The 26,676-nt window shown below is 42.0% G+C and overlaps 1 protein-coding gene across 1 annotated transcript; it reads left to right on the top strand.

The window, feature by feature from the left end:
- Positions 1-959: 959 nt before the first annotated feature.
- mgab (MAX dimerization protein MGA b) lies at positions 960-26,659 on the top strand. The gene is made up of 22 exons (XM_085431441.1): positions 960-1,158; positions 3,041-4,242; positions 6,327-6,780; positions 6,935-7,040; positions 7,283-7,396; positions 7,509-7,625; positions 9,962-10,075; positions 10,252-10,657; positions 12,263-12,440; positions 12,634-12,862; positions 13,003-13,175; positions 13,359-13,554; positions 13,640-13,869; positions 14,617-14,865; positions 15,131-15,392; positions 19,653-20,272; positions 20,589-20,686; positions 20,775-20,820; positions 20,953-21,111; positions 23,311-23,422; positions 23,631-24,314; positions 24,414-26,659. The coding sequence occupies exons 2-22, from the start codon at positions 3,077-3,079 to the stop codon at positions 25,280-25,282; spliced, it is 6,582 nt and encodes a 2,193-aa protein (XP_085287567.1). The 5' UTR covers positions 960-1,158; positions 3,041-3,076; the 3' UTR covers positions 25,283-26,659.
- Positions 26,660-26,676: the final 17 nt, after the last annotated feature.

Raw genomic sequence — 26,676 nt, 5'->3', positions numbered from 1 at the left:
TCGCTATTATTATGGAGCTTTTTATTACATTTTTATTACTGGGGTTTCCGGATAAGCTATGACTACACTTCCGGTATGGTAGCGTAGGCCTAGCCTGTAAATTAGATTACTTTATGCTTAGATCAAGAGCGTTTTGCTAAAAATATTAGCGACCCAATAGGGTCTAACGGTATTCTTCCAGCTTTTTTTAATTATTTTTTACAATTCAATATGTGCAAATTCAATATGCTATTTTTTGTCCAAATATTTATTCTTAACTTCAACTCCTGGCCACCATCTTGTCCCGTAAACAAAGCCAATCAGCCTTGCTCTTTTTTGTAGACAAGGTCAATCAGTTAATAGTTTATGAGCCACTGATTTCAGTTGCACATATTAATGTTGATACATAATACTACAAAGATACAAAATTACTTTCAGTGTTCATTTGTTTTTTTCGTACGTTTGCCACCGTGATGAAACAACTGGCCGGTCGTCCATTGGGAGCTTGCGCATTGGCTACTGGATCTCTACCACCATGGTGAACGTGTTACGTCACAGCTCGAGAGCACGGATGTGTGTGTGTGAGAGTGAGAGAGAGAGAGAGAGGGGGGGAGCAGAGAGGACAGTGTGTGTGTGTATGTGTGGGCTAAGAGAGGGTGAGAATGGAAGTGTGATCGAAAAAGGTAGAAGAAGTCAAGGAAACAGACAGGAAGAGAGAGAAAGTGTCACGCCTTTGCTCTCAGTGCGCGAATCACACATCCTAAACATTTTCGCGCAAACTTGCAGAGAGTTGTCCTTACCGGCGCGCGGACCGCGCTCGAGGTGAGAACGAGCGAGAGAGAAAAGAAATATTTATGTATATCTCCTGGATGGCGGACTCCCGCTTCCCTCGAGCTGGCGGGCCGGGAATCACGCGCCATTGAAGAGGGGGGTGGTGGGTGGAGGTGGGGGGTGATAGTGTGCATGCGCTTTGGCTCCACTGCGTGCACACTCGGGTCGGTCGATGTGAGCACAGTGGCGTGGCTCTCGGCCTCCATTTGCCAGTTTGTGTTTATGTTCGAGGGATTCTCCGAGGCCCTTTTAACGGCGACGGCGACGTGCAACAGTTGGAGCTTCGCCGCTGAACAATACTGTTGCCTCGCTGCGGTCGGCCACGAGGTACCGAAGCGACGCTGAAAGGTGAGGCTTTAGTGAAACCTGCAACTTTTCCAACTTGGTGAGTGGTGGAGCGGGCGGCCTTCCTTCTCCGCGGTGTGTGAGGAAGAAAGAGCTGCTGGTTTAACAACTTAAATTCTTAACGCCGCTTCTTATTGCAGGGAGTGAAATAGTTATACGGGAGTGACGCTGGGAGTTTATATTGTAAACATGGAGGTGATAAGCCGTTTTAGGCTCTCGTTGTGGTGTTTAACACCTTTAGACTTGAAGCATCCGTGTGCCGGCGTGACAATGTGATTAGGAAATTAGAGGAGGGGGGTTAGGACAACAACAAAAAGGGGTTACCTTTATAGTTTCTGGTGTGCCGTTGACCAAGATCATTTCTCTTGGCTTTCAAGGTACAAACGGTGTTAGTGGTTCATCCTTGTTTAAAATGTAGGGCTGTTTTTCCGTCCGTGTCCTGAGCTGGAAGCCCATTGGTCAGTCATACTGAAGTGGTCTCCTGCAATGCAAAGTCCACTTTTCCCCACAGGGCCACGAGAAATTGTTCAAATGATCTGAGCGCTTTTTGATTGTTTATATTTGTAGTATTCGTCTTGAATGGTGTGATGGTGGCTTCAGGAGTTCTTGCGTAGGAGCATTTAACATGTAGTTTAAAATAATCTTATTAGTCTGTTAAAAATTTAGAAATATATGAGTTTTACTTCAGTTTTAGAGACAGAGCAGGTCTTTTAAATGTAGTTTTACATTTTTAACCAAAATAAATAAATAAATAAAAAACCTAGAGATCATCAGAGGAGCACACATAACCCAAGGTTGTAAATAAATTATGTTCCGTCCCCAATTAAGTTTCTAATTTATTTTTCAGGGTATTTGGGGACAGGATGTGCCTTTCTGAAAAACAAAACAAAAAAACACCCCTTGATTAGTGATTTTGTTATTTTTACAGTATGGTCCTGATGAACACAAAGGGACGTTTTTATGATTCGTGCAGATCAGATGTCTTGAAATTTGGTCTGGTTTGCTTACAAAACATTCAAACAGCCGGCAGTCACAGAAACTAGTGGCCGGAGATCATTTAATTTTGACACGATATCAAGTCTTTACACCTAAGATGAGCTACATTCATCTCGAGTCTTCATTTGATTTCACAGTACTTGTGTCAGCGCCTTGAATAATGCCTGTGTCTTTAAGCAGCCCAGTATATGCTGGACTTGTCATTTGTAACACTTACTGTTGCAACACCCTATAGCGGTTAGCCAATTCTCAGTAGTGCTGAACAGAGATCTGCTGAGGTGAACATCAGTATATTTTGTTGTTGTTATTATTGTTTACTTCACCATTTCGTGTATGGTAAACAAACACATCTTCACAATAATAAAGTAGCTGAACAGTTTACGAGTCTTTTATCTCTCCATCAGGCCATCTTTGAACATTTTTAGGGACAAACTGATGAGGTACAGCAGATAAACATCGGCAACCGCCATTGGTTAATGTCTTCTTTTTTCAAGTATCAGTCAGATATCAGTCAGCAAGAGCAAAAACCACTGCTCTTTAGATGCATCGGTGCATCCCTGTTTGGCTTCTTTAAGTAAACACACATTTTCAGCGGTCTCTGAGTTGATTGGCACATTTTGGTTGTAATCATTTCTGAATGCAAAGTCTTTACATTTCTGGGTGCAGCTTTCCAGGCTCCTCTTTCCTTCCTGCCACAGTTTGTTCTGCTTGGATGAGTTCTAATTGCATCCTCTCTGATCATTGTTTATATTATATTTGTTCTTCATTTTGTTTTTCTGTCTTTAAAATGAAATTCTGCTGGTTAGATTGTATCAATGTAATACATGTTGTACCTGTGAATGCTGTTATAGCGTACAAATAACGCTGTCTTTTTTTGTTTGTGTGTCAGGTGTCTCATGCAGTGTGATGATCAGAGCCACCGGTGATGTCCGCCTTAGACTCTGAGCTCCCACTCATGGAGGAAAACCAGGCAGTGGAAGGTGAGAAGGGCACCATGCTCAATGCGCCCTTCTCCGCTCCTCCTGCTTCCATTGCTTCTTCAGCTCCTCCGTTCCCAACCTTGACAAGACCTAATTTCACTAGTGATACAGTGAATGAGAGCAAAGCTGTCTCCATGGCGAGTAATGATTCCAGTGCTGCTGTTTCTTCACCTGCTGAAGCTAGCCCAGCTAAATCTGCAGTAACATCAGCTTCTACCTTAGAAGGAACTGTTGAAAAAAGCCCAGAAGCCTTGCATATAACATCCGCATCAGACTCCCTAACGTGCACGGAAACGAGCATCGTCAATATGCCTGAATCAACATCATGGTCATCTGCGTTGCCCGCGACCACATTTGGCAACACGGACATGGAAAAAGACTTTCCTGCGGTGCTGACCTTCAAAGGTGTCAGTGTTGTTTTGGAAAACAACAACGTGTGGAAGCAGTTCTACAAGTGTGGGACCGAGATGATTCTCACTAAGCAGGGCCGACGCATGTTCCCGTACTGCCGATACCGCTTGACTGGCCTGGATCCCAATCAGCAGTACAGTCTGGTCCTGTCCATAGTCCCATCGGGTCAGTACAGGTACCGCTGGAGTGCATCCAGATGGGAAGTCACCGGGCGAGCAGAACATCAAAACCAAGGTCTGATCCGGGCATTTTCACACCATTACTCACCCTGTCGCGGCTCAGATTGGATGAACAGCTTGGTGTCCTTCTACAAGCTCAAACTGACCAATAACTCCCAAGACCAGGATGGTCATATAATCTTACACTCCATGCATCGCTACATTCCTAGGCTTCACATAATACCTGTTCCAGATGGAGGCATGCCCACAGCTGACAAGCCTGTAGTTATGGGACATGAAAGCATGACTTTTACTTTTCCACAAACTGAATTTATGGCTGTGACGACGTATCAGAACTTTCGGATTACCCAGCTGAAAATTAATCACAACCCGTTTGCAAAGGGATTTAGGGAGGACGGGAACAACCCCCGTCTGAACAGAATCGCTAGAGAGGCTCAAGCTATTGTGAAGACGGAATACCAGCCCACAGTGATCGAACCTGCCGAACCCAGTGAAAACCAGGAGGAGGTACTGGATCTGAGGTGGGTTTTGTGTTGTTTCTTCCTTTGTTTTAACATTGGCAAATTGCTGTGTTGTCACAGCAAAAAAAATCGAGAAATGCGTTTTTTGTATTGACACACTGTTACTAACTATTATACTTTTATGTGAGTGCTATACTTTTGTGTTGTTGTGATGGAGTCTAGGTAATTATAAGTGCACGAGTAACTGAACATTTATATTCTATGCATTTAATTGACCTAAAAATCCTACATGATCAAACGGATCACTTAAAGACAACTAAACTGACCAACCACTTTGTTAGTTACACTTCGTTAGTACTGGGTTGGACTCCCCTTATCCTTCAGAACTGCCTTAATTCTTCATGGCAGCAAGGTGCTGGAAACATTCCTCAGAAATTTTGGTCTATATTGGCATGATGGTATCACGTATAGCCCCTTTCTACTGTACCTACTCTGGTTGGTTTGGCTTGGCACACCTCAACTTGTTTTTTGGGGTTTTTCATTAGGTGCTAGCATCTAGTACCAGGTATATTTTTTTAGTACCTACTCTGCCGGGGATCCGAGCAGTCTTGGGTGATTAAAAATATGACGTCAACAAACTGCATGCAACCAACTGGCCCTTCAGTGACATCGTTCAGTGAGTCATGAGGGTGTCTCCTTACGAAAATCCAAACCACTATTTTTTTTAAACTTGACAATGAGGGAAATGGCTACACAAAAAACACCTTGTTTCCTAAGTCTGCCAAAAAGACATACAAACAGCGAGTATACCATTGCTTCAACGTCCTCCTTTGTAGTGGCATTCGTGTAGCATACAAATGACATCGTGGGACTTTTGGCCGCATTGCTGTAACGACCACATGCACATTAGATTGTACTCAAATGTAATGGAAAACAACCAAAACAGAGTCGAGTCGAGCCTTGCGAAGCCTAGTAGGTGCTAGTGGAAAAGGGGTAATAGTTGCTGCAGATGTGTCTGCTGCACGTCCACCCAAATTTGCTCTGCTGGATTGCGATCTGGTCATTGCCATGTTCAAGAAACTAGTCTGAGATGATTTGTGAAATACGGCGGCCCTGGTCTGCTCAGAAAAAAAATCCCCAGACCGTTACACCACCATCAGGAGCAGTGACAATTATCAGACCAGGTAGTGTTTTTCCAGGCTTCTAGTGTCCAATTGGCACTTGGCAGTCAGTGTGTTGTGCTTCAAGGTTTGACATGTCGTGCATTCAGAGATGCTCTTCTTCATGTGTTTGGCTTCCTGTCAGCTTAAAGCAGTCTTTCCATTCTCCTCTGACCTTTGACATCATTGAGGCATTTTCCACCCAGAGAGCTTGCACTCACTGGATTATTTTCAATTTTTTTGGGCCATTCTCTGTAAATCCTAGAGATAGGTGTGTGGGAAAATTCTCTATAGGTCAGTATTTTCTGGAATACTCAGACCAGCCATTCTGGCACCAACAACCATGCATCATTCAAAGTCAAAGTCACTTTTCTTCCCCATTCTGACGCTTGGTTTGAACTTCCAGTGGGTAGACTTGACCATTTCCACATGCCTAAATGCATTGAGTAGCTATCATGCGATTGGCTGTTTAGATGTTTGTTTTACTGAGCAAGTGAACAGGTTTCCCCAATGAAGTGGCCGATGAGTCTATAAACTCATAGTGTGTGTGTGTGTTACATAGAATACACCACAGTGGAACAGCACGCGGTGAATCGCTGCAAAAAACGTCTGCAGCGTATAAACTCAGAATATTTGCACAAGTTCTGATTCATTTATTTTGCAACTCTTCAAATTTAATTGAGGAAATACTTTATATAATAATACAAATATTGCAGTTGTCTTGAATGCAATATAAAAGTATAATAATCAGAACATTTTTGCAAGCTGTTTGTATTGGATTGCATGCATTATTAATTTCTTACTTGACTGCCTCATTAGGTGTAGGAATTTGTGAAATTGCCAGATAAACAGCTGGAAACAGCTTATTAAAATGCCACTGCCACATGCTGCTCCACCTCAAATGAAAGGATTTTGCACTGAGATCATGATTAAATCCACTTGTTTGGTATCAATAACCAATATTAACTTTTATGTGTCTTACAGTGCAAACAGTCAAAATGACTCTGCTTCTCTATCAAATGTGCAAGAGACCCGATTGGTACTGAAGCCCATAATGTCTAAACCTGCTAGAAAAGATGAACCATATGTCCCCTGCATAAGAGGCAAACATGCTCTTGGTGATCTTGTGCTTGTTGCACCCAAGCAAGAAAGCGCTGCCACCAGTGTAGCCCCTGAGGTGCAGCAGGACTTAAAAGTATGGATGTCGCCTAAAGCAAGATCTGTGACTGCTAATTCCTTAACGTCTACCCCTGGATCATCACCTCGATTCTGTAAGAGGAGGAAGAAGATGAACAGACGTTGGTCAAATTCCCGGGGAAGAGAGTGTAAAACTGCAGCAGCCTCCTCCACAGTCGTCCACAGCCCATCACTGACAGGCGCTATGCAACCGGAGATGGATGATATAGAAGGCCTGCTGTTTGTGTCGTTCACCTCAAAGGTAAAACACTGAAAGTGATCGCATTGGATGCTCAGAGCACATCGGCATGTTTCCAGAAGGTGTAGTTTCATTTAATAAAGGGAGGAGTGGTTCCTTCAACATTCCACCTGATATCAAATAAATCTTTAAGCTTTAATGCTCTTTTATGTCACAGCAAGCTCTTGAGGTTCATGTCAGGAACAAGATGGTCAGTACCTCATCGTCAGCATCTCCGGCTTCCCTAACAACCCCAGCACCACCGACACAAACAAGCGACCAACGTGAGGATTTTCTTTCTTTCTTTCTTTCTTTCTTTCTTTCTTTCTTTCTTTCTTTCTTTCTTTCTTTCTTTCTTTCTTTCTTTCTTTCTTTCTTTCTCTTCAGTTAATTAAACTATGGAATAAATATTTGTGCCTTTTTTTAATTAAAACCCTGTTTTTCTTTAAATATTATTGTGGAATCTTTAATATACATTTTTAATGTTGTTTGCCCGAATCTGAAATTGTATCTGTGGTGTTGACAGTGAACGTGAATCCAGAGACCGATGAGGCGAAGATGGCTCGTTTCGAGACTGCGCTGCTGAATGAGCTCAGAGTCCACAAACACAGACAAGTTATCCATCCCGTCTTGCAGGAGGGTGAGTATACAACGGGCATAGTCTTTCAAGTTGTTACCTAAGTTTTATAAAATAAACTAAAGCACAAGAAAACAACCCAAAACACTCTCACTGTTTTTACCGTTTCTCTCAGTGGGCTTGAAGTTGAGTTCCTTAGACCTCACTATGTCCATTGACCTGCAGTATTTGGGTGTTTCCCTCCCACTACCACCTCCAGAACACAGCAAGACCACCACTGTGTCTCCTGGTGGTAAGTTGGGCTGAATCTTTGACAGTTTGTGCATGTTTGATCGAGGTCCTTCGATTGCTTCTTTTGCACAATATCTTATGAGTAATTTGTCGTATGCTGTTGTCATAGTAAGAAAATAGGCGGACAAGTATTGCAGAAAACTAATCAACGCGAGACTTGTCGGAAAAGTCCTTTAAATGGTACAGTGACCTATGCAGTAGGTGGAGATGTCAGTGGCAAATTAGAGCGAGTCACATTAGACTTCTTGAATATGGTAAATGGCCTGTATTTGTATAGCGCATTACTAGTCCCTAAGGACCCCAAAGCGCTTTACACATTCAGTCATCCACACACACATTCACACACTGGTGATGGCAGCTACATTGTAGCCACAGCCACCCTGGGGCGCACTGACAGAGGCGAGGCTGCCGGACACTGGCGCCACCGGGCCCTCTGACCACCACCAGTAGGCAACGGGTGAAGTGTCTTGCCCAAGGACACAACGACCGAGACTGTCCAAGCCGGGGCTCAAACCGGCAACCTTCCGATTACAAAGCGAACTCCCAACCCTTGAGCCACGATCGATATGATCAATACTATATAAAACAAGTTTTTCTGCGTTTTTTAACAACTGCTTGGTGCAGTCACAAAGCTACACAGCAAGTGGTTATATCTACATTTGGCGCAGTTATAAGCGCACTAATAATATTTCATCTAAACTTCATGCTCAGCAGGTTTGTGCATGTTTGGTAAGGTGTCTCTGATAGTAATGTGACAAGTGCAGTTTCCTCCAGACACATTTTTTTTTAAAATCTTCTGATATTGTAACAGTTATACATTCCTTTGTTGCATCTTAACTGAACTACTGTAATGCAATGTATGCCGGACTTAGTCAATCATCTCTTGCTCATTTACAATTAGTCCAAAATGCTGCAGCCAGATTCTTGACTGGAAAAAGAGAGATGTTATTACTCCAGCTGTTTTTAAGTCTTCTGTCAAACTTTTGGAAACTGCTGATTTCTGGAACTGTGATTGGACGATTAGTTGCTTTTGGGTTATTTCATGTAAAAACTCTGAATACAGCAGGATGTTTTCAGGAACCCATTTATTTTAGTGTAAAGCAGGCTTTTAAAGGGATTTTAAATTTATAAATGTGCCGTGCCCCTCTCCTCACCCCTGAACTGGTTACGGCAGACAGCTATCCCTCTCTGAGCCTAGTTCTGGGGGAGTTTCTTCCTGTTTAAAGGGAGTTTTTCCTTCCCACTCTCACCAAGTGCTTGCTCATAAGACGACACCTAATTGTTCCAGGTTTCTCTCTTTTATTATAGAATCTTTAGCTTCTAATATAAAGTATCTCGAGGTGACTGTTGTTGTGATTTGGCACGATAACTGCTGTGAGCAGTGAATTAGTTATCACAACTTTTTAATTCTTTATGCCTTTTAGGAAAGCTTGCACTAGCTTCAAAGCAGACTAACTCAGTTCATATTGACTAACTTGGGGAATTGGTGTGCCATGGATGGTTTATTCTTCGATTTAAAGCAAGTTTGATTCATGTGTCTGATTGCAATATACTGGTGAAGCGCTTAGTGCTGCTGGTCACTTATTAGGAGAATTTAGCAAATTATTGAAAACCGAAGCATGGAAAGTCTCCCAGTCTTAACTAGAGATCTATTTTTAAAGTACTGAGTGTGGCCCTAAGATTCGGTGTGTTGAATTTAGCTGCTTTTCTGTTTCTTTCCAGTAAAGTAAAGAACTTCATACATGATCACATGCAGCGGCATTGTAAGAAGATGTTTTAACAGCTTTATTGGAATGAATTAAACTCACAAAAGTACAAAAAGCACCATTTCCCCGGGTGCTTATCGGTACTCCTGTAATAAGGAGTCGGGTACTGACTGGAATTTTAAACATCCTCTGTACCCTTCACCAGCTTCAAACATTCAAGCCAAAGTGATGACAGCCATCACTGCTGACATCGGCTGCTATGACGCAGAGACCGAAAAGCTAGTTGGAAATCTCAGATTCTTTTTTAGAAGTTGAGATTTGTTGTGTGGGTTTTCAAAGGGTGTGTGTCATATGAGGTTGCAGATCTTTCTTGATGAGTTTGTCAGTCATGCCACATTAAACCTTTGCATAATGTCAAGACAGAAGTGATTAGGTGATGGCTCTTGGGCGATCAGATAAGAAAAGAACAGCTGAACTTGAAGGAGTACAATTTTCTCTTCAGCAAAGAGAATAAAATTGGCATCAAATTCTGATTAAAATTTGTGTTTCTGCTGCAGAACTCAGGCTGGCATTGTTAAAACATAATAGTGTGCTGTGACCTGTAACTAAAGGCATTATGTTTGCTGCACAGATGAGGCACTACCCTTCATCTCCAGAACGGGAAAGACAAGTGACATGACGAAAATAAAGGGGTGGAAAAACAAGTTCGTAAAAGCCAAGGAAACATCGTCTTCCAACGGTGAAGGTAAGGGCTGCTCGTCATATTGTTGCTGCAATGTTCCTTTTATCATGCCGTGGGATTAGTGTAGTCATTCTAATTACCAAAAGATTAACTGAGCTGAAACCAGCTGAAAGTACTTGTGTCTGATTCATTATTCTTCCTCAATAAATTAAAGTCCCTTTCTTCTTTCTCTCTAAAAGGATTACAAAAGAACCTCTCTGCCTTCTGCAGCAACATGTTGGATGAGTACTTGGAAAGCGAAGCTCAGCAAATCAGCGAGCGCGCCGCTGCTTTCTCTACAAACCCAGAAGGCTCGGTGTCCTATCAGCTGCCCGCTAAAAGCTCCAGCTATGTAAAGACCCTGGACAGCGTTCTCAAGCATCGAAAGGCTCCTTCGAAATTCCCGGTGGGGGCCAACAGGCCTTGTCCCCTATCCCACAAACCACTGCTCTATTCTGCTCTGACGTCACCTGCTCCTCCGCTGGCCACGCCAGCAGCCCCCCATCAAGCAGGAGCTAAATTCACATTCCAGGCTGCGTCCTCGCTGAGGCAGCCGAGTGATGCTTGTGGTTCTAGTAATACCCAGAATCAGGGAGTTTCACAGAGGTAAGGATATATTTTAAATTTAGTCACATTTGATCACATGTTTTGTGTTCTGAATTTGATTGGCTACTGATGTGGCTAAAGGTTATTTGAGTTGAGAATCGATACTTTGTTGCAATAGTAAGAATTTATAATTCCTCTAAGGTGACATTTCTCATAAAATAGATGCAACAAAACCAAAGATTTTTCATTTCAAAATGGGAAAAATGCCACGATGATCACTGATACTGACTTTTTGTATTTGTATTTATGAAAGCCCTCTAAATATACTGATTTACTGTAGTTACCTACATTGTTTTGTAGGTAACTACAGTACAGGTTTAGTATTAGTTGATGCTTTTCAAAACCCAGCTGCAAGTTTTATGCAAGTTTTATCATTTGTCATTTACCAGCTTAAAGTGAATTTCAACTCTCCACCTGCACTCTCAGGACTTTCTTTCTTTTGTGACTTTAATGCACTTTAAATTATTCTTCAATTTATCCACCAAAAGCTTTTTACCCCTCAGCCATAAAAGGCCGATGGGATATTGTCGTCACCCTGACGGTTGGGTGGGTGGTGTGGACACCCAGGTTTGTGAAAGGGATAACTCAAGAACTTGTCTACGTAGGATTTTAAAACCATACCATAGGTGAATCTGCTAAAAGTCCCAGAGGAGTTTGAATCTCAGTTTGACCTTGGTCTGAAGGTCACAGTTAGAGGTCAATTTTTCTATTTAAAAAAAAGAAAGAAAAAAAAGCAGGAAGTCACCTAGGATTGGGACTTTTCCATTAGTACCTACTAAGATCGACTCGCCACAACTTGACTTGACAATCAAATAGCACCTAATTTGTATGGTCGACACTCTCATGACTCATCGAATGATGCCACTGACCAGGCAATCGGTGGCATGCAGTCTGACGATGTCACATTTTAGTACCTGCTTGGATCACTTGGAACTCCGGCCGAGCAGGTACTATTTTAGTACTTGGTACCAGGTGCTATGACCTAATGGAAAACCATGGCGAACTCGTGAGTCGATCTGAGTAGGAACTAATGGAAAGGGGCTTATTAGGAGTGGTAGCAACAACAACAGAGAGGTAACACTGACAGCCATCAGTATTTTTTCCACTAGTTGTTTATGAGTTTCACAAAACTACGGCGTTATAGTAGACTGTTTTCGAACAATGTAGAATCCATAGTATCTATTAAATTGATATTAGAATTGTATTTATAGAAATATAATTAATAAAATTATTAGAAAGAGGGGAAAAAAACAAAATGTTACATTTTGAGTCATGAACTATTTTGCACTTTTTAAGTCCATTCACTTTTTTTTTTATCAGTTTGTTTGGGTGGTTATACATCTTTATTTATTTTTTTAATCAAAGGTTATAATATCCATCCATTTTCTTCTCACCCATACTGTAGTTTTTGGGTTATCCAAATCCAGCCACATCCAGTGAAAATGACTGCAGTTATTGATCGTGCAACCCCCCTTTTCACCACTACATTGGCGGGCATATACATAGGCTTCCTTGCTTTGTAATTAGTCCTGTAGCTGTAGTTTTGCTTCACATCAGTACATCTTTTCAATGAACAATTCTTCTCATTTCATGTTTCTTCCCCAGGTTGTCAGAGATGAGCTTTGGTCAGAACCAGGGGCCGATGTCCAAACCTTCGGGGCTCACCAAGTTCCAGCACAAGCTGCTGGAAATGGAGACGGCAGCTTTGAACCAGGGCCTCAGCAGAACACAGCTGACTACAGAGAGGCTGTCAGCTGCTCTGACTGTGTTACTGACAAAACAGGTATGTAGCATGTTTGTCCTCTGCAGGAAGTGTAGGAATGTCAGTGACGACTTCATTGTTTCATTCTGTAGTGATGTTTTTCAAAGTCTCCCTGGCTTTTATAATATCAAATGTAAAGGAGGTACATTAAAGAAAAGCACACAAAGTGATTTTTCAAACTCTTTTGATGACTCTCACTTCTCATTTTAACCAGACGCAGCCCAGCCAGATCTTGAAAGTGCCCCCTTCTCCAAATAAAGTTGCTGGACCTGAATGTGGTCAAGAGTTCTGCAGACTCGGCTGTGTGTGTTCCAGTCTGCAGCACCTGAACAGAGGCCATCTCCACTGCAGGCGGCCTGAATGCATGTTTGGCTGTGCCTGTTTCAAACGCAAGATCACTAAGCAGACGTCCACAGGGGAGAGCCAAGAACATCCTGTTTACTGTAAGATCGAGTTCAAGTTATTTCAGTATCATTTGTGTGTTGTTGACGATTTTTTCCCTGATTCTGACCGCAGTCTTTCAGAGTCTTTCTTTGCTCAGTTTGGTCACAAGTGTTAATGAGATACTTTTTGCCCTCCCCAGCGATGACTAATATGGAACATGTGGTCCAGCCTCGCCAAGGCTCACATGCTAATAAACTGTGGAAGCGTAATGGCAGTGATGAGGATCCAGAAGCAGTTTTTGTTCCAAAAATTGCACCCCTCCATGTGGTTACACCAAAGGTCCAAAGACGCAACAGTGTATTTCCACAACCGGTAAAATAAAATTGCTTTTTTTTTTTTTTTAATTAAATGCTGATGCTGAAGATTGTTATTTTGCCATATTGATAATTGCTAAGTTTGTCAATTGCAAAAAACAAAGCAAATAAGTTTTTCTTTGTATTTGTTTACAATTTGTCCTGTAATCTCATTAAAAAGAGACTAAAATCTTCATTGCAGATACGTGAAGAAGACAAGGATCCAGTGTATAAATATTTGGAGAGCATGATGACATGTGCTCGTGTAAGAGAGTTCAATAGCAAGCCGCCTCCTCAAGTCACCATAGAGCCTAAGATCTTTGCACCAAACGCCCCAACAAAACCACAAAAAACCACTGACAAGTACTACAGCACTTTACCAACTGTCAACAAAGCAGGTAAGAAAAATAGCTGCACTGTAGTGAAGTGGGATATTAAAGGTGTTTGTAGTTGTTTAAAAACATATTTCCCTGTAACCTCCAGGTGAAAACGCATCTCAGGAAACTGCATGTAGTGAAGTAGGAGCAAGGAAGCAAATACAGATCCAGTCAGTGTGTCGGTGGCAGAACGACCAGAGGATGATCCTGGAGGCTTTATGTCAGCGGATGAATCGTGATCAGCTTTCCCAGCGTTTCTACATTGGTCCTTACCGCATCTGGCCAATCAGCAAGATCATTATGCGGAAGCCCAGCGGCTCCATCGTCACCTACCAGGTACTGAAGATTTGGGTATAGACTATATTAGAAAGAGTTACCCACTGGATTGTGAAATCATGTTTTGATGCCTAAACTCAGGAGCAGTTGTATTTAGTTGTATTAGGCAGTACAAACAATATGTGCAGGCTATGTGTGCTCACACCTTACCATGCCTATAATAACCCTTAATGCTGTTTAAATGGATGGGTTTTTGAAAAAAAATCACTCTTTACAGTTTGGGTGTAGTTAGCTACAGAACCAAAAATGTATTTATTTTTTGGGCCTTTTTACGGTTTTATTTGAAAGGGTACAGTGAAGAGTGACAGGAAAGCAGAAGGCGAGAGAGACGGGAAAACATGCAAAGGGCTGCATGTCGGATTCGAACCCGGGCCGGTCGCTCTCAGCCATGCGGCATATGGTTGCCTGCTAATTCCGCTGAGCTAAGTGGGCGACTGTTGTTGTGATTTGATGCAATATAAAGAAAATTAAACTGATTCTGCTTTAAAGTCTGACATTTTAACATCGGCATCTATTGAGTTTGACCAGCTTTGGAAGATGGCCTCAGATGGTCCTTGTGGTTACTACTGTTTGGGCACTTCCCATGTTGCAGTGGCTTCCTCAGTGGCTGCTATCTGTTGGGTGCCTAATAATCCTGCTTTTGACTGTTGGAACATTTGTCCTCACTTTCTTTGCTTTGTTGCTTTTTCGTGTGATGACGTGATGTACGGCGTTCTCTACAGTTCTGTACTTTTTTTTTTTCTATAGGTGCAAATTAGCAAACCATCAAAAGCCAGTGATTGTGATGATGATGATGATGATGAATGTGACAGTGATGAGGAAATGCATACCAGTAACGGCCTTGATGAGAACACTGATGCAGAGGAGGAAGATGGCCAAATCGAAGAGCCGCAGATGTGGTTTGGAGTGACACCCTTTCTGAGTGGAGTGATGCCTGCAGGAACGCTGAGAGCCGAGAGAAAACCTGCTGGTTACCAAGCACCTGGACTTATACAGGTAAGGGCTTTGTAAAGTTGGATCAAATACATCCATGTGCCTGGGAATTTTTAAATTCTCCGTTACAGATTGTCACTGGAAAAAATTTGCACTGAGGTTTGGATGTTGAAGGGGGGAAAAAATGTGATTTGCATTCAGTAATTGGATTTATCCTTTGGAAAAGATAACAGTGTGTGGCTATTTAAGGACTAACAAACACACAGCTACACCAGCTGAAATATACAGGTACTTTCTAAAATATACATATGCATTCCTTCCACTGCAGGTAAATGGCAAATCCTACAATCAGGCCAGACTGCAGCTTGGAAAGATGGGATCTTTGCATCCAGCTAACCGCCTTGCTGCCTACGTCACAGGACGACTAAATGCTTCAGTTGATGTTCCTCAGAAAAATTCTCAGAAATCAGACTCTACACATAAAACCAGCACTCCAAAAACTGGCACCGTAAAAGTTGCAAGCTCATTAGTCAGTCCAAGTATCGCTGCAAGGAAAACTACTGATCTGAAGACACTAACGCCGTCACCAGGTAAGCTTGTCTCTCTGTTGCTAGACCACAGCAGAGGCACTTTGTTTTACATACCTGATCTGCTTTATTCAAAACTACCACCTCCTAAATGTGCTGCCTGTTCTTCCCTTTCTCTGGCTTTCTAGTGAAAATCAGAATTCATTTAAAAATCACATACAAAGCCTTAAATGGTTCAGGTCCTTTTTCTGCAGCAGTGCTAGAGCTGACTGTGCTTTTGAGGTTGTAGCGGCTAAATTTTGAAACTCACTTCCTCAGCCCATCACGTCGGTTAAATCAGCGGTTTGCCTTTTGACTGCTGAAAACTCATTTTAGCTTTTCCTTGGTTCATCACCCATTCCTGTAATTCACACAGAATACTTGCATGTAAGTGTGTGTGCATATAAACCAATAGAGATACTATGCACGAGGTTTGTTTTTATTCAAACTGTGAAGCAATTTGTAACTGCGTGCTTAAGATATTCGCTGTCTTTATCATCGTCTTAAAGGACGTGATGCTGAAAAACAGGACAGTGTGTTTGGAAAGGCTCTTAGTAAATGTGGTTTTTCACGTGTTCTAGCTGAGCAGAAGCTAAAACTGTTTTTAGTATAGTCATGTGAAAAAAGTCCACCACTTTTATGTCCGAGATTTAGTGCATAATAAAACATTTGATTCTTACCAGGCTATAAAATTCTGAAATACCGCCTCACATGAATAGCAGAAATATGTGTGAAAAGCTAAGTACACCCAATCATACAGTAACTTGAAGTAATTGATCTCTGTGTGTCTTTACCAGTATCCCACGTTGCTGTGGAGGAATTTTGCCCCACTCGTTTTTACAGTGTTGCTTCAGTTCATTGAGCATTCATTTATGCACAGCTCTCTTAAGTTCCCATCACAGCGATCCAATCATGTTGAGGTCTAGACTTTGACTGGGTTAGTGCAACACCCTGATTTTTTTGTTTTCAGTCATTCTGCTGTAAATGACAGTGCTGGGGATCATTGTCCTGTTGCATGACTCAGTTTTGGCCGAGTTTTAGCTGTTAGACAGATGGCCTCACGTTTGACTCTGGAATACTTTGGTATACAGAGAAGTTCAGGGTTGACTTAGTGACTCCAAAGCACTCAGGTCCTGTGTAGAGATGGGAATTGATAAGAATTTAGCAATTCCGATTCCTTATTGATTCTCATTGGCTCCACTTTGAGTCACCACCACCTCTAAGCAGCGTATCAAAGACATTACATTTATGCAAATTAATTACATGCTGAGTGTTCAAATCTTTGTGAATTTTGGAGATTTTTGTTGTGATCAGTGTTCTTTTTTTTTTTAAAGTAATTATTGCATATATGCAGAACACTTTTCTTAAAACTAATGCAGTACGGTAGTTAATTACACCCACGATAAAAACAGTCGTTATACTACTCGTTACGTTGCTTTCATGTTACTCTCTAAAATGATCTGAAACACACTGTCTCATAACTGCCATTTAAAAATACAGGCTACAACCCCACACACCAACACAAATACCTATCCCGATGAGGACAAGTGTGATCTTTCTCTTAGTATTTAGGTACGTACACAAAGCCGACAGCACAAGTCAAAGATGAAAACCAGTACAGATTTTAAAGCGGTTGTCATGGTGATTCTACTGTAGAAACATGAGCCGGTAGAAACTGAGGTCATCAGTTTGTTACCTGTTGAAGTTCAGCAGTGGCTTGTTTCTGTCCTAGAGCAGTCTCCACTTTACAATCGCACTCTCAGCCTTTTGTGCAATGAAAATAAAATAATGTCCATATCCACTATTTTCCAGTTCTCTACAAGAACCGATTCTCAATTCCAATTCCTGCAAAACAATACCAAATTACCACCCCTACACCACCATGCTTGTCAGTTGGTATTTGGTTTAGGCTAAACATGGTGCTGTGGTTTATGACAATCAGCATCTCCACTTTGATCTTTCCATTCCCATTGTTCCTTGTGGTTTGTTCAGATGCAACTTCACAAACTTGAGCTGTGCTGCCATGTTCTTTTTAGAGAGAAAATCCTTTTTCACCACAACCCTCCCAAACAAGCCATGACAGTATTTGTTGTACTGTCATGAACTACTTGCAGTTTCTCCGATCATTGCACAGTCTGACCTTAGGGTGAATTTTCTGAGATATCTACTCCTGGGGCCTGTTCTTCGTACCGCGCTAAGTAAGTTAGCTGGATTAGATTGTTGACGATTTCGCGTGATCCTGGATCGTTCGGTTCCCCGAAGCTCATCCGGGACTTGCTGTCATAGCAACAGAGCCGTAAGCGTAAACCTGCTCGGGAGCAGGCTTACTTTATGTAAACAGGATTAGATCGCGGCCACGCAGGTATGTCCGCTTCATTTATACGAAAGCAACAGCGATATTCCACCACTGTTTCACCATAAATAAATAACATCAATGTAACTAAAGATAATGCAGCACTTGATCCTTTTATTGATGTCACACAGATACATACAGGTCATTCCCTAAAAAAGGGAAATGTACTATTAACATTCTATTACATGTATGTGATTATTACAGATGTAATTCATATTTCAGAGTAGTAATTGTAAATTACTTCGTGTAATCAAGATGGGAGACCACGGCTATAAAAGCGAAGGTGGATTTGGGAAGCCTGTCGCAGCCATGTCCTGTCCGTATACGTGAGCCACCCATTGCGGAAGGTGCAAGATTGATAAGGAGAGTCCTCAGAATTCAGCGTATATTGCGGGACAGACAGGATCCTTTAGCTCAGCGCGACAGTGTGCTCATTGAGAGATATCGATATTCCCGTGAGGGTATTATTCACTTAACCAACTTGTTGACGAGGGGGTGCAGGACCACCACCTGTCTTTTTTTGCTCTGCCCTTTTCTTGGTTGCTGTTATGAACAAACTAACAGACTATTACAGGGTCCCTTGCCAAGAGACGAAAAGCAATATAAGAGCAATATATTACCATTCTGTAGAATACTCCTGTATTTCACTTTTACTTGTTCCCATGTTCTTGTGGGTCCTGTTGTGGCTCTAATGTGAAAGGGGATATAATATAACATATTATAATATAATATAATGCCATATGATATTGGACAATATAGTGTCATATGATAGATCTACCCTACCGCCTACTGGTGTTGGCCAGAGGGGCCGATGGCGCGATATGGCAGCCTGGCTACAACCGTAGCTGCCTCCACCAGTGTGTGAATGTGGGAGTGAATGAATAGTGGTATCGTACAGCGCTTTGGGTGCCTTGGAAAGCGCTATATAAACCCAATCCATTATTATTATTATTATTAAATTACCTACGAGTTTGATTTGTCAGCAACTTTCTGCCAGCCCTCTCTCCTTGCTTTTGCAGCCTTTGCAGTGTTCTCTTGCGTTTTAATTAAACTCTGAAACTCCTGAAATCCCTCACTCAAGAGTTCTTGCTCTGCTGCCGGAAAATACCGAGCGCGCTCCTTCGACATTTTCGCCGACCAATCAGCGGGTTGCCGATCAATGTTTCTACTATCGATGCGTAGCCCCTTTTACGACACCCAGTGATGTCACATTACTGCGTCCAGCTGTAGTAATCGTCAACAGCAGGTGTGTTCGGGGAACCGGATTAGCGAGCTCACGGTTAGCGCGATAGTTTGGTCTTGGATGTGTCATTTGATCTTGGATGTAGTAAGCGACGTACGAAGAACAGGCCCCTGGAAAGATTGACAGCTGTCTTTGATGTTTTCTACTTGTAAATAATCATTCTTACTGTAGAATCATGGTCTTTTAAGCCATCAGAGACTGATGGGGAACAGTTGGTTCTCTAAGGTGATTGCTGATGTCTCTCCTCCTTGGAATTGTGAATGCGCTAGACCTGCAAACTACCAAACCTTCTGCTTTTATAGAGGTGCTCAACCTTACTGATGATCTGTTAATAAAGTGCCTTTGGTTATCAGCAAATGGCTTCTTCTCTTAGTTTTGATCGAAGCAGTAAAAGAGTACTTACGCTTTTTTAGTTTGCTTTTCCTTCTTAGCTTAATTTTTGTTGAATAAATAATAGGACAGTGTAAGATGTCAGCTGGGGTTGTATTTATATAACATTAAGTTGTGGTAAGGACCAGATGATTTGTTAAAGCATTAGAATTGATAGAGGGTAGATGAACCTCAAGAAGTGACATCAGCTTAATCAAATAGAATAGAAGTAAACATGTATCGCTAAAAACACAGTTTTGTTAAAATAATGCAAATATTATCATCTCATCATGCTGAACTAGTTTTTTCTTTTTTTCAGTTTTCTTATTCCCTCCATGCCTCCAGAGCAAGGGACGCATCTCATTGGGGCAACAGTCACAGAAATCATCCAACATCAGCTCTGTCCAATCACTTTCCTCAGGCCAACACAACTCAGACTCTTCCTTCCAGAGCAGCTCCTCCTCCTCGCCTGTCTCGCTCACCGTCTCACAATCACTGAAAAGCCCCAGCTTTTTAGGACAGAGTGGAACCTATTCTTTCAGGATCTGCCCTCCGTCCAACCAGGGCACCGGAGGACAGAAGCTACCTGGTGTCTCCCTGCCCGGGGGCTTTACCCTCATTCAGCTCCCAGCGCCCGGAGCTGATGATGCAGCACAACAGTCAGGACATCTAAAAGCATCAAACATGGCGAACAATGATGTCCTGTTACAAAAAGACGGTGCAGCTGGGTGTCCTGCTGTGGACACAGTGAACGCAGTCAAGAGCTCTTTAAGCAGCAAATTAGCAGAGCCCGGCTCCTCCCCTGAGCTGGTTTGTGATGGGAAGATCCCGTCAGACGAGGGCGATGAGGCCAACGGCAAGCAGGCAGAATCAAACCTAGACATCGCTTCAGACACAAGTTCCTACTCATCAGACAGTGAAGGAGAGGGAGACGAAGATGTAAGTTTGAGAATTACACTTGTTTTTTATTTTCTTTGAGTGCTTAGTGATTTATTTTAATGGAAGGCCCTCTAAACTGTAAGTGGACAATGGTTTATTATAAATGTAAAGATAAAAAAATCAGCTGTCAGCTCATAGAAACAAATCAGTCCAACTTTAAATACATGTAAAATTTAAACTGGGTGCAAAAATTCAAATTGGTTCATCTTTAACTCTAATTATAAAAACACTAAATTGCTTTAGAAAATATGAAAAAGTAGTCGGCCTAATCCTGACGTTGTTTGAAAAAGCTCATCATGAATGATGTTGTCTTCAGGATGAGACGGTGGATGTTGAGACTGTAGAAGAAGTGAAACAACAGATGGCCATCGCTAAACTGAAGAAAGCTCTTTCCAAGGGAGTACTGCAATCACGGTAATAAAAAATGAACATCTGGATGTTGAAATTAAAGCATAAAATTGTTATTTACCGTCACAGCTGAAATTTGTTTATCATCATTTAGAGATTCCAGAGAAGATTTGGGATCATTTTTGGAACTCGACTCCCAGGTAAGACAAGCGCCAGCTTAGACCGCCATATTTAATTGCCCTCACTTTATATAGCTATAGTAGGAACACAGTTCTTTGTATTATAAGGCAGTATGTATAGTGTGTTTTGAGTTTTCACTGCATCTCCTCCAGGATCTCATTGATTGTGGTGAGACAAAAACCAAAAAGAGGCGCGAGAACCACACAGTGCTAGAACGGCTGAGAAGATCGGAACAGCGAAACCTCTTCGATAAACTCCAGGCTGTCCTACGGAGTGACCCAAGAGCTCCCAGGCTCCGCCTCCTGTCATTGGTTAGTTCTGCATGCTGCATTTTTCCTTCTAAAGTGGAAACTGCAAGACAACTAATGGGAAAATGTAATTCCACTGAAGGTTGTGTGCACTTTCTACTACTTTTTAATACTTTTTATCACAATAACAAGGTCATGTTCTCATTAAGTTGTCCAGAAAGATAAACGTAGATTTGAGTTCCTGTCAATGGAAAAACATGTGGGAGTTTCCTCTGGTCCGAATCAGTTTGAGTTTGTAAACTTGTAAATTGTTGCTAGCACGTACAGACCTTTGCATATATATGTAGCACCGTCTCCCCCCCCCCTCAGGTTGTCCCCTTCATCTTATGCCACCAACATGAGAAAACGAATCCCACAACTGTCACGTTTAGATTCAGAAGCCACTACACTGAAAGGAATACATGGGCCGCACATGTGGTCACAGAGCACAAATAAAAATAAGAGTAAAGGAAGCTTGCAGAGGAAAAATTATATGGTGATAGTTAATTAATTTTACTGGGTCAAATTCTCCTTAAATATGACACACTTGTGGTTTAGTTTTTACATTTTTTTAAACGTTTTAAAAAATCAGTTTTACAGTGAAGTCTTTTTAGTTTAGGGTTGTTTTTTTTTTGTTTGTTTGTTTGTTTGTTTGTTTGTTTGGTTGGTTGGTTGGTTGGTTGGTTTTATGGGCCCATATTCAGCAAAAGAAAGTTCTCTTTTTTAATCTTTACTCAGACTTGTTTAAACATTTGTTTGGTTGCCCCCTTCCGGATTTTCTATGTTTTTGTATGTTTTTCAAACTTAAATGTTTTAGATCACAAAATAAATTTAAATATTAGACAAAGATAACACAAATAAACACAGGATGCCATTTCTAAATAAAGGTGTTTATTATTAAGGGGGGAAAAATGTAAACTTACATGGCCCAAGAAATAACTGTGGTAATCACATCTTTGGAAGGCTGCGTTCAATTTCTCTCGCCACACCCAGGCCTGATAACTGTTCTTAACTCATTCACTGCCAGCCATTGGCAGTGAATGAGTTAAACCCATTGACTCATTCACTGCAATTGACGGCTATAGACGTCAATGGCAGTGAATGAGTTAATCAAGAAATCACTTAAATAGAGCCTGTGTGACAAAGCGGAGAAGACCAAAAGATCCTCAAAAGCCAGACATCATGCCATGATCCGAGGAAATTCAGGAACAAATGAGAAACATGGTAATTGAGATCTCGCAGTCTGGAAAAGGTTAGAAAGACATTTCTAAAGCTGTGGGACTCCAGCGAAGCACACAAATGGTAAACCTACCCTGGAATTACCAATCAACCAAGATTACACAAGAGCCCAGGGACGCCTCATCCAAGCTCTTGCTGAGCAAAGAGAACATAAAGGATCATCTTAGTTTTGCCTCTTTTGGAAAAAAACAAACAAACTCTGGACTGATGAGACAACAGGTGAACTTTTTGGAAGGTGTGTATCCAATTATATCTGGTGTCAAACTAACATGAAGGTGTTTTAAGAAAAGGAACATACAAACAGTAAAATATGGTGGTGGTTGTGTAATGGTCTGGGGGTGTTTAGCTGCCTCAGCAAAATGCCATCTACCAAAACATCCTGAAAGAGAATGTCCGAGCAGCTGTTCGTGACCTCAAGCTGAAGCACACACGGGTTCTGCAGTAGGACAGTGACCCAAAACACAGCAGCAATACCACCTCTGATTGGCTTAAGAAAAACAAAATGAAGACTGTGGAGTGGCCGGGCCAAAGTCCTGACCTGAATCCGACTGAGATCCTGTGGCATGACCCTAAAAAGGCAACTCATGCTCAAAACCCCTCCGATGTGCTTGAATTGCAACAATTCTGCAAAGATGAGTGGGCCAAAATTTCTCCACAGCGCTGTAAAAGACTCATTGCCAATTACTGCAAACGCTTGATTGTAGTTGTTGTGCTAAGGCTGGGCCAACCAGTTATTAGGTCTAGAGGGCAATCACTTTTTCACACCAGGTCATGTAGGTTTTGATTTTTTTCCCCCTTAATAATAAACACCTTCATTTAGAAACTGCATTTTGTGTTTACTTGTGTTGTCTTTGTCAACTATTTAAGTTTGTTTGATGAAAACATAGGAAATCAGGAAGGGGGCAAACACTTTTTCGCAGATCTGTAGGTGTGAGTTTTTGGCCTCACCGTCAACACTCGTTTTTGCCATTTTGTGTTTTTTAGGCCCAGAAAGAAATTCAGAGCCTGGTTAGGACCTCCAAACATCTAGAACAGGCAAAGAAGATGCTGACGCAGATACAGTCGGGCTATGTAGAGACACTCTCTCAGTTGTCTGGTATGTACACTCTGTGTTAATGCACCTTTTCTTGCCCTGTATTGGTTTTTGTACTGTTTGAATGCACTGAGTTTGCATGGAGAATAACTCGAAGCTTGCTATCCAGCACTTGTGTACGACATCCTGCTCTTGTGTCAACATAGAGACTTGATCGCCAGCAGATCTGCTTGTCACTAACTTTCTGTTTTTTCAAATATAACATTTTTAGGAAAGTCTCAAAATGTGATCAGGCACAAACTAAAGGAGGTGTGCGAAAAACAGAAAAGGAAAGAGAAGACGGTGAAGTGGACGCCTTTCTTTTCCCACCTGCTACAGTCCAGAGCCGCTTTACTACAAGCCAGTGCTCCCAAGCCTAACCCCACGCCCTCATCTTCAGTACAGCCTGACGTCGGGGCTCCTTCTCAGGCTAACACAGCCACAACTCCACACAATTTAAAAACGATGATAACCCTGCTCCAGCCTCTCATGCGAAAAGCTCCAACTGAATCCTGTCCAAAGACACCTGTATCTAAACTTGTGCCTCTGCTGGTATCCTCTCCAGCTCAGGTTGCGAACGCTGCACCCCGGTCCCAGGTGAAAATTGAGCAAGGTGACCATGTGGCCTCAGTCCAAGAGAAAAAGTCTCCATCAAACTTAGAAGTCAAACAGAAAGTTTCTGGAGAGCCAGACCAGGCTACTGGTTCCCACATTTCCAGTTCCCAAACAGATCAGCAGTCTCAAGACCCGCCCGGTAAAGCTTCACCTCAGGCCCCCACAGCCAAAGAAGGAGCCTCACCTGTATCCCCAACAGCTAACTGCACCAGCACCAAGGTTCACACTCCAAAGCCTCTGGCTCTTCCTCTTATTCGCTCCAAGACTGGCAGGCTCATACTTCCCTCATGTCTGAAACCAAGTAAGCACTTTGATCAGTTAATACACCAAATTTAAATTATCTTCCATTTAAATGTGTTACTATAATATTATTGCATATGTTTGTGTTTTTATCTTACAGTTGGCCAAGGCTTCTATACACTCATGGTCATGAAACCCAGGAAGAATGAAGAGGAAGGTGATGCTAGCTCTTCAGCTAAGATGAAGCTATTTGAGCCATCAGACGCTACCATATCTGCATCAGACCTGCCTTTGGATTCGGAAACTGGGCATAACCTCAAGAGCAAAACGGCATCTTCAGATTCCGATTCGAAAGTTTCGGGTGTAATTTCCCCCCAGGCTGAGCTTGCCACCCTTAACAAATCAATGTTTGTGCCTTCAGTGGATCTTAAAGCTACAGAAAACAACAGTGAGGGCAGCACAGGTGCAGGCATGAGCACAACTCTTCCAGCTGCCCACTTGAGGTTTAATCGTGTGTGTTCTGTCAAGTCCGAGGCCGATCCAAGCCTTCCAGAAGCCCGTCGAGGAAGGGGCAGGCCTCGAAGGAACCCTGCAAGTACTGCTGTGGGTGAAAAGGAAAAGTGTAGTGTGATAGAAGAGACCAATAAATGTGTCAGCAAAGGTGAAATATCTGTGCTGCTTGAAGAGAAACAAAGTAAAAAAATTACTTTGGAAGAGACCAAGAAGGAAGCTGAGGGCCTCGCAGGCAATGTCGGTAAAGTAGCAGATATTCCTGTGCCAGTCAAACGACCCAGAGGAAGGCCTCCGAAAAGAAAGTCGGCACCAGTTAAGCGTCCTGCAAGTAGTCCCCTCAGATCCAGCTCTAAGAAACTTAAATGCAATCCCTCCGCTAAGGCAACTGAAAGCCCTACCACCAAGACGTCGAGGCCTTTAACACGCGGTGCTTTAGGAAAAGACTTCCCCAGCGCAAAGAAACGGTCCTGGATAGACGTAGAAAAAGAACTGGAACCTGACCTAGAATTTGCATAGTTGTAACAAACGTCCTTTCACTACAAAAACGAATCTACGCTCTGAGAGTCTCACACTGAAATCTCACTCATGACTAAAGATGTCTTCACATGTGAACTCTGGACTCCGAATCACATCGGAGCCTTTGTGAAAGTCGTCTCTTCTCACATGTACAACACGGCAGGAGGCGGTTTGCTTCAGACACCTTCTCATTGTTAGGTTTAAGTGAAGGCGCTGCCTGGGACCAAGCAGGTAAGGGTGCATCCACCTGCCCTCTATGCTATTCTCACATGGGCACAGTTGATTGAAGCAGGAGTTTTTGTTCTGGGAAGCTGGTTGTAAAAGACTAATTTGTGTGTAAATGAACTAAGGATGCAGCATCTTTTTCTAACATCATCTTCACAGTCTTACTTGAAGTTTCTCTGCTTTCTGCTGATATTGGCAGCTCGAGTCACGTGTGTCAATGAAAGTGTCACCAAATGTGCCTGTCTGAAAAAGCCAAAGGATCAGGGCCACGGATAATAACTGCTGCTCTTTTCTGAACTCAGTGGACTTCTTTCATAATGTAGAGAAAGGCTGATTTATTTTTTTTTGTATAAATGATAAAACGGCATTAAGAGACCTGCTGAATGTATTCATGAAATGAATCAGTTTTGATATCAATATTTTCCAGCAATGAATGATCTTTAAATATGACCAACTTTTAGGTGGAGTATCGAGATGTATTTGAATTATGTTTAACTTTGAGCGATTCTTCACTGAACTCTCTTATGCAAAATAAAACTATACAGATATGTTCTGCGATCCAGCATTTTAAGCCTTACAATGTAAGCTGAGTGTCTGTTCCCAGCTGGATGATGCACAGCTTTAACTCTATCACGTCTTAAAAGGTGTAATTTTTCAATGGGTGCTAGATAATGTGTTACTAATCTGTTACTAATGCAGTAAAGCTCATCAGTAGTTGCACTTTAAATGTTTTTTTTTGGTAGAAATCACCCGTGTTGTCTCCTGTTTGCATTAACCTGTAACGTAACACATTAAATCAGCATTATAAAGTCATCTTTGAATAAGTCAGTACACATAAACCTGATGTTTTGGAAGCGATGCAAGACGTGTAGCTGTGGTAGACGTGTACCTAATGTAAATAGATTCTGTGAATATTGTGGGGGTTTTTTTTTAATTGCATAACAGTTTGTCTTTGGATGATATCGAAACACTGGTTATCTTATCTCAGTCTGAGTGAATTCAATGCATTTATTGTCCCATCCTTCACTTAAAATACCACCATTTTTGCTTTGTTTGATGTCTTCAAGCCAAAATGTGGCTGATTTCATGTGAATGGTGATGTAACGGCATCTCTTCTTGGAAATAAAACCGTTTGTGTTCCTTGTTTTCAGACATCTGTCACAAATAAC

Source organism: Copadichromis virginalis, linkage group LG15, assembly GCF_057382275.1.
Source record: "Copadichromis virginalis isolate Kocher_CV1m ecotype Utaka linkage group LG15, C_Virginalis_male_GT1.1, whole genome shotgun sequence".
In the NCBI taxonomy this organism is placed as follows: Eukaryota; Metazoa; Chordata; class Actinopteri; order Cichliformes; family Cichlidae; genus Copadichromis; species Copadichromis virginalis.
Note: the sequence above shows the minus strand (reverse complement) of the source record. Positions and strands in the feature narration are given on the sequence as shown.

What these genes read in the sequence shown, in the direction of transcription:
- mgab (XM_085431441.1), top strand. Translation starts at nt 3,077, where the DNA reads ATGTCCGCCTTAGACTCTGAGCTCCCACTCATGGAGGAAAACCAGGCA. An exon ending in CCATCCCGTCTTGCAGGAGG is followed by an intron (nt 7,397 to 7,508) that starts GTGAGTATACAA and finishes CGTTTCTCTCAG; the next exon opens with TGGGCTTGAAGTTGAGTTCC. An exon ending in CTGTGTTACTGACAAAACAG is followed by an intron (nt 12,441 to 12,633) that starts GTATGTAGCATG and finishes CATTTTAACCAG; the next exon opens with ACGCAGCCCAGCCAGATCTT.